We start from the raw sequence: 8603 nt of genomic DNA on the forward strand, positions 1-8603 counted from the left end.
GCATATAATGGAAAGAGCAAAGCACATACAGTGGTGCTTAAAAGTATATGGGAGTAAAAGGTACTTCCTCTTCATGCACATGTAACCTGCATTTACTACCAAGCCTATTAAAGTAGATTTACGGAGCTTTACTGTAGTCCAATTTAGCATTCAATAACAGCAACTGGAGACCAGAGCAATTGAATATCCATTGACAAGACATAAGGGCTAAGATCAAGGTGTTGGAACATGGAACCATTTTAAGACAATTGTTCCTTGTCCCCAACAATGGACTGCTCCTTGTCCCCCAACATATCCCCATCATCCAGGAGAGGTTTCTCATAACACACATACACCCAAACTACTTCTGGTTGTCACCCAAAGGGATTTTAAAAAAAGGCAGAGTCACTTCGCCTCAATGGGACACCCCCAGTCCAACTATCAAGCACCTTACGATAAGAATAATAGCATTTCTTTGTCCTTTTGGGCCACAGGAGGAAAGGATTAATACAATTAGTATAGCTGCCAGATAAAGGTACTCATTATGTTACTCTTTGGGCTTAAGACAAAGGTTCTTCTCCCAAAGTGACAGAAACAAAGAGTGAGTGGTCAAGTTGTCAGACTTCAGCAGTAAATCACACCCAATATGTCATTGCTTGACTTCTCAGAAGACTTATAGACATGGTTCAATAAGATTAGAAATGAAGCCATTATGCAGTAGTTGATTACGTACTATCATTAGTACGAATACTGGAAATCACCTTTATATTTCATGGGTTAAATTTGAGGTTTCCTCTTGCCCTTCTAAATTACAGACTTTTAGTATAACACCTACTAGCCATGAACCTAAGTACCTGTCTTACGTTTTTAGATAAAGGCTACCTATTACTACTATTTCCTGCATCTGTTCCTCAATTCTTCCCTATCTGGCCTCCAAGAAAACCAATGATTTAATTTTAATATACAATACAAGAAAGCCAGTGTGGATAGTAGTTAAGATGCTGAAGAAGACAACCCAGGTTCTAGTCCTTTCCTCTAGGAATGGAAGTCAAAATTGGGTAATTTGGGGCACTCATGTTAATTCAGACCATACTCAGGAGTCAAAAAGCTACCAGCTCACATTGGATCAGCATGGCCCATGACCATCAATGAAGAGGCTTTTATCATGCAGTGCTTTGATCTGGACTGACAATACTGAAGACATAGTGGCTATCTACTCAAAGATAGCAAAAACTGTTTCACAAAACAATAATGGGTAAGAACATTAGACATCCCACTTCAATCTGTTTAATACCTAGCATGTAGGTCTATTCATATGGTTATGAATAATTTCCTCAAAACATTCAGCAAATTGTTAAAGCAAATTTCTCAGAGTAGGGGAAATCAATCTTCAAAATCAAATTATACAGATTAGATCGCAATTTGCAAAAGCAGCAAATAAGCTTTCTTGACAGGCTTATGTGATAAAATATAACCAGATGTTCTATTTTGAGCATAATAACTTTTGTAGCAATTTTTCATTTATATTTTCTTTCACTGATTTTAAATGTATCACATGGCAAATTTACTAAATATATAGAAAGCAAAAAGCTAAGCAGGACAGAAACTTAATACTTCAATGAAAACCCAGCAAAAAAAATTAGGGCTCTAGTCTAGACTAAACAACAAAGTTGAGAATATTTTCTGGAAGAAGTCAAAATAAAGCTATTTCTATACTGTTGGCTAGAAAACTATACTAAATCACCAGTTGTGTTCAACTTAAGGAAGGATTTAAATTTTAATTGCATTTTTAAAATTTAATTTAAGGACAGTTTTTGTCAAAGTTTTATCCACTTCTGCAGCAGAGCCCCACACCTGCCATTCAAAAATAGGGCAGCCCACACCTGAAAAATTGCATTATCCTTGCTTAGCATAATATGATAAGTCAGCCATCCCGTCCAATTCAATTTGGTAAAAACAGCCATTCCTTGCAAAAAAATGTACACTACTCAACTTTAAAAAAAAAAAGAATGAATGTATTTCTGGTGCCCTCCAGAGTCATGTAACCACATTTCAGGCAACTGTTCTCACTTACAACCACTTGCAATCCTGCAGTCACATGACCGTGACTTATTTTTGCCCCAAACTGTCATTTATTTCCAGTTTTCAGCAAAAAACGCTCTATAGAGAACAATGGGTTCATTTAACAACCACTGATTTGCTTAATGACCACCACAAAAAACAATTGTAACACATGGTGACCTGCTTGAGACCATAATGCCTTATTACTGTAATGGTCAGTCGTAAGTTGAGGACTATCTGTATGAGAAATGTACAAGAAGGAGGGGACTTTAAAACACATTGCCAAAAGTAACTTTACAAATGAAAATGAAAAATCACAAAGAGAAAATATTTCTGTATTACTCTCTGATTTTAGCCAGCACTATGAAACAGAATGATAGTTGCAAGAAATGTGTCTATTGTAGTCAAACTTCCCCCCCCAAAAAAATCCCCCCCCCCAAAAAAAACCAGACGTGTAAACAATTTTTGCTCAAGAATCCAGTTACTACAAGAATAAAAACATTAGAAGTAAGAGAAAAAGTAGCCAAATGGAAGGGTGCCTGAGCAGGAAATGGAACTTGTCCATATCACCTCACATGCAGGCAAAAATGAAAGTAGAACCCAAAAGAGGTATTTAATCCTTTTTCATTTAATACAAAACAGACTATAAGGGCATTGAATCCTTAAAGCATATAAAATACATCCACAATCAAATTCCAGAATGGGTTTAAAGAAATGTATAGAGATGAGACATATTTGGAGTATCTCTAAAAGCAGAGTCAAACTGATTTTTGGACTAAGTGTAAAATAGAGCAGGAAAACCTGTCAGGCATTCAACTACTTTTATTTTGTTCTTTAGATTCATAGGAAGCGGTCAAGCAGTGCTCATAAATCATCAAATCAGCAATAACTTTGGTTAAATATTGCTTCTGCAGGAAAATCTAAAGATGATTTTTTTTAGTGGAAATAATGAAAAACAATTGAAACTCTCTTGTTCTAAAGAATCATCCTGCAAACAGGAATACTGATTCAATATACAGCCTGAGTTGATTATGCACCCAATAATATTTCTCTGGTGATCTCCTGGCCAAATCCTAATCAGGTCTATCCATGACTAGTTTCTACAACTTTCATTGTCTTGGCCTTGCCCATTTTGGGAACTGGACTTCAGGCAACCATGTTTTCACAGACATATACCATCCATTATATAATGGATGGTATATCCATTATATATCCATCCATCCATATATATAATGTTGTATTTGTACTGATAAATAATAAATAAATAAATAAATAAATAAATAATAAATAAAGGGAGACTAGTATAGATCTATTTCGAGCTAATTAGCTCTCATCAGCTAGCCATACCCTTACTGGGATTTGAACATACACATACACACACACACACATACATACATATATACATACACATACATACATACACATGCATACACACTACACAGACTACCCATAAATATATGGCACATGTGTGTGTGTGTATGTATGTATATATGTGTGTGTGTGTATGTATGTATGTATGTATGTATGTATGTATGTATGTATACACACACACCATATATTTATGGGTAGGTTGCCAACTTTAATTGAAACTAATCATAGAGATGATCTATGATTAGTTTCAATTAAAGTTGGCAACCTACACTGGTAAGATCAGGGTGACAGGGATTGTACAACTCTGTTTATCACTTCATCTAATATTTATGTTTACTTTCTGTTTAGATAAACAGGGTAAAACCAGTGCCATAAATGTAATCAATAAGGGAGAAGTCTATCTTTGAACATTCAATGATGTATCTGCAATACACTTCTATATCTTTTAAAATCAAACATAGTTCTGCCATCCCACTTTTCTCCAAATTTCTGGGAATGGTATCTTTTGAAACATCTTTGCACTATTATCTGCATGGACTATGCAGAAGTTGTTCCTGCTATTAAATATTCAAATTACATTTAAATATGAGAAATGAAATACCAAAAATTTAAAGAATCACACCACTCCTACAGTGAATATAGATTTAGAATTCATAGCATATCTGCAGATATTACAATTGAGTTTGTACTTGATGGCAATAGCAATAAAATATAAAGCAATGGACTATGACTTAATATACAAATCAAGCCAATTACGCAAAAACACAAAGCAAACCCACTACAGACTACTTTTCCTTCTTTTTTTTTTGTTGCCAAGTTCTACACTTAAGTACAGGTATTCCTCAACTGACAACAGTTCATTTAGTGACTATTCAAAATTACCACAGCACTAAAAAAGTGACTTACAAATTTTCACACTTATGACCATTGCAGCATCCTCATGGTCATGTGTTCAAAATTCAGGTGCTTGGCAACTGACTCATATTTATGACAGTTGCAGTGTCCTGGGGTCATGTGATCACCTTTTGTGACCTTCTCACAAGCAAAGTCAATGGGGGAAGCCAGATTCACTTAATAACCGTGATACTGATTTAACAATATTTAATAATGCAACAATTGCATTATTAAATACTAATTACTATATTACCAAGTATTAATTTAACTTAACAAATGTGGCAAGAAAGGTTGTAAAATGGGGCAAAGCTCACTTAAATGTCTTGCTTAGCAAAATACATTTTGGGCTCTATTGTGCTAGTAAATCGAGACTACCTGTAATCAGTTGGCATTTTCAAAGAATATTTTCTGCAGGACTGTAAGTACAGGAAGTCCTTGACCTACAACCATTCAATTTTGACAGTTCAAAATTACAATGAAACTAAAACCAGGACTTATGACCACTTATGACCATTGCAGCATCCCCATGATCACTTGATCAAAATTCAGACTTTTGGGAACTGGTATTTATGATACTTGCAGTATCCAAGGTTTATGTTACTAGCTTTTGCAACTTCTGACAAGCAGTCAATTGGGAAGCCAGATTGACTTCTTAACAACTGTTGCAAGAAAGATTGTAAAATGAGGCAAAACTTACTTAACAACTGTCTTGCTTAGCAATAAAAAAAGTTGGGGTCAATTGTGATTGTAAGTTGAGGTCTACCTGTACTCTCAATTGTTACTCTATATTTGATTAGCCAATGGAAAATTATTTTGCCTTTGAATTTTATTTTATTTTTGGATGTACAGCTTTGAATGCTTGTTGATATAGAGAACTATAAAACTGTAATCCAGAGTATGACAAAGGGAAGACTGTTATTTGATTAGTTCAAATACTGACATTGTTGAAGCCAAGTCAGGTTGGGATGAAGATATAGATTATTTCACTCCCATATTTTTTTTAATTATGTTGCATATAGATCATATATGCTAGCCTAACCTTGATGTCAAAAATGGAGGAATCAAGAGGACTTTGAACTTTATAAATAAGCAACACATATGCACTAAAATGCCTGTTGGACTAGACATAAACCTGCAAAGCTTTTTATAAACATCTCAGAAACTCAGACCTAATTTCTCTAGCATCTATTTCCATAATTTCTTTCTTAATGAACAGCAACTTTAAAAAATGGATGAATGCAAAGATTTCAAAGCAGACAGTTAACCCATCAAGCAGAATTATGTATATATTTTGGGACATAATTATTAAAAATAAATATCCTATGATAAATCTTTAAATAACACAGGAGGGAGAAAAAATAGATGACTGAGTATGCCAAGGTAGAATAGAACCAAATTTATTAGCTTTACATCATAGTATGCGATTTAGTACTATCACTGACTGGGAACATAGTTATGCAATCGAACCGTTTTACAATTCTGTCCAATTCTACCGATTTCAAAAGTAAAAATTGTTTCACCAAACATGCAAAATACACCGATTTAATTTTTAAGAATTAATCTGTGGAAGTCGATGCTCTTAAAAAATAACGGAAATGTCATTCTGGCATAATCAAGTTTATTATTAAAACTTGCACATCGAACGTTGCCCCGAATTCATTACACCGAATCATTTTGTGAACAGATAAAGAGGGCACCAAGGAAATTGCAAACTCTTTTGGGAGGGGAGGGAGGAATTATTTTTACCCCTACAGGTTGAAAGCGATCATCTCGATGGATCCGCCACAGATAGGAGGCCGTGAAAGCCCTGTTTCCCCACAATGATTTTAGAGCCTAATAGAGGGAAAGGCCGCCGTGTTTTTGTGCCGCAGGGTTCCAGCTTCCCTTTCCTTAAGGGAGCGAGCCGGCGGGATTGGGAATAAACAAGACGGGGAGTCTTAGGGGAGAGAAGACTCCTCCTTCGGCTCATTGTCTCCCAGCGCTCGGGAGCCTCGTCAAGAAAAGGGAAGAGGCGGAGCGGAGGGGGGAGGGGGGGAAAGAGAAAAGGCGCATTCTAGGTACGATGCCGCGCCCCTGTCGTGAGATCCTCCGGGCACAGCCGGTGTGCAGCCACGCCAAACGCCAGGCGGGAAAGTCGCGCGGGGCCGCTGGTGAGCGCCACAGTCAACAATGGCGCCGGCTTCCCCCTGTGCTGAAAGGCCCGCACTAGCCAGCCACGCTCTGCCCCTCGAAGCCGCAGGCCTCTCTCCTCCCCCCGGGTGCCATTTCTGGCTTGGAACGTCCCCGTGGAAAGCCGGCCGCGCACAGTTTTCTACCTGGTTAAACTCCTCTCCTACATCGGCGTAAATGTCTATGTGGTCCACGCCGTCCGCCATATTCCACGGCTGCTCCTTCGCCTCCGCCAGCCCCGCCTGGCTCTACAGCTGCCGCAACCAGCCACCGCCGGAGAGGAGGGGGCAAGTTAGCGCTGTTAGCTCCTGGACGTCACTTCCGGGAGCTAACAAGGGAACATCCGGCGGGCGCTTCGAAGGACTGCACGGGTGGTCACGCCCACGGAGCGATGAAGGAGGAGACTCCTTGTCCAAACCCCTACGGAGGTTCTGATTCGTCCAGGTAGTGGTTGTCCAAAAGGAGCTTTTCCAAAAGACAGTTCTTGAGAACTGGAGAAACGGATGAAAAGCGAAATGTTTTCAAAACAAGAAAGTCCAGTTGCCTTTTGGAAATGCACCTTTGGGGCACTTTTCCTTGTCCGTTTTTCTGGCCAGTTCCATGCGGAACGAGCTGGCAGCAAAAGCGAACGTTATATTTTTGCAGTGGCAGATCAGTCCGTTGCCATTACTGTAAAGTCTCCATTGCCTTAGGTCAGGGGTGTCCAAACTTGGGAACTTTAAGACTTGTGACTTCAACTCCCAGAATTCCCCAGCCAGCATGGCTGGCTGGGGAATTCTGGGAGTTGAAGTCCACAAGTCTTAAAGTTCCCAAGTTTGGACACCCCTGCCTTAGGTGATCCTTAAGTCGCGCTGCAGAGCGGCTTAGAACCAGAATATCACCTACCAACAACAGAGGTTTCGAAGGTGCCTGCTTGTGCTCCGGATCTATAGCTGAGGAGAGCACGGAGGGGATAAGAGAGAGTCTAGAATAATAAATGTTTTTCAAACTTGGCAACTTTAAGATGTGTGAACTTCAACCCCAGAATTCCCTAGCTACCCACCTTGCTGGCTGGGGAATGGCAGCTGAAGATCACACATCATAAAGTTGCCAAGCCTGGTTTAAATTATACAAGGTTAAGCAGCCCATTTAGCTGGCAGCCACTTTTCAAGTCAGAAGGCTTGCTAGTACCTGCAATTTTCTTAGACTGCAATGTATTTTCAGGTTACTTACCTCTTGTTTTCAAGATTGTGTGGAGTATTCCTAAATCTTAGGGCAAAGTATAAGCAATGTTTGAATAATAAACAGCATCTGATGCATTAGCTCCTGGTCCAGGCATCTCTCTTGCAGCTTTTCTTTATCTGATGCCCTCCACAGGCACTGAACAACAGTTCTTATAATTCCCAATTGGCAAAGGGAGAACCCAAATAGTCATCAGGGAAACTCAGACTTATAATTTGAGACCACAATAAGGATTTGAGTGTCAGGGGAAAAAACACCCTGTTGGAGATCGATGGACCGTGGCTGATTCCCTTCCGCATATCTTTTGAGATATTTAGAAAAGAAATACTCTTTAAGAAAATATTCTAATTAATAAACAAACTTTAATAATAAAATAAAAAAATAAATGATACAGAAATAACTAAAGGTTACATTTTGATAATGAAAGCTACGTTTGCCAAAGTTGGCTGCCGAACAAAGAAGAGAGGAATTTTGGAATGTGTAACGCGTGCGCAATAAATCACTTTCAGATAAGAACCCTTTTTTGTTTTATGACCTGCGCAATAAAGCTTTCTTAGTTTAACTCTTGAATGTCAATTCAGGCAGTTCAGGCCTAGCAAACTTTTTAACATCGTGACACCCCTTCTTTTGCTAGTCTGGGCTGACGTCATCAAATCATCAATTAAGGCACATCTTCTTTCGCAGATACTCGTGTTGATTTGCGGCGAGTGGTTTGTTAAGCATGTCTGCAATCTGATCATGTGTAGAAACATATTGCAATTTAACAAAACCTTGCTTAACTAATTGCTTTGTGTTTTGATAACGAATGTCAATGTGTCTGGACCTAGAACCTGTAAAATGTGACTCAGAAATATAAACAACAGATACATTATCTTCCATCACGGTGATTGGTCGAATCGGACGTGTCC

The 8603-nt window shown here is 38.6% G+C and overlaps 1 protein-coding gene across 5 annotated transcripts in view; it reads right to left on the reverse strand.

Annotated features, from left to right (window-relative positions):
- Window positions 1-6793, reverse strand: part of CPSF6 (cleavage and polyadenylation specific factor 6) — a gene marked incomplete at its 3' end in the record, with an annotated part of 44854 nt that extends 38061 nt beyond the window's left edge. For all 5 annotated transcript variants that reach the window (XM_081958383.1, XM_081958382.1, XM_081958381.1 and 2 more), the window contains exon 1: window positions 6621-6793. In XM_081958383.1, coding sequence (XP_081814509.1) covers window positions 6621-6680 — 60 coding nt within the window. In that variant the 5' untranslated portion in view covers window positions 6681-6793. The remainder of the gene's footprint in view (window positions 1-6620) is intronic.
- Between the last annotated feature and the right edge of the window lie 1810 nt (window positions 6794-8603).

Source organism: Natrix helvetica (assembly GCF_964273705.1).
Source record: "Natrix helvetica genome assembly, chromosome: 6".
Lineage (NCBI taxonomy): Eukaryota > Metazoa > Chordata > Lepidosauria > Squamata > Natricidae > Natrix > Natrix helvetica.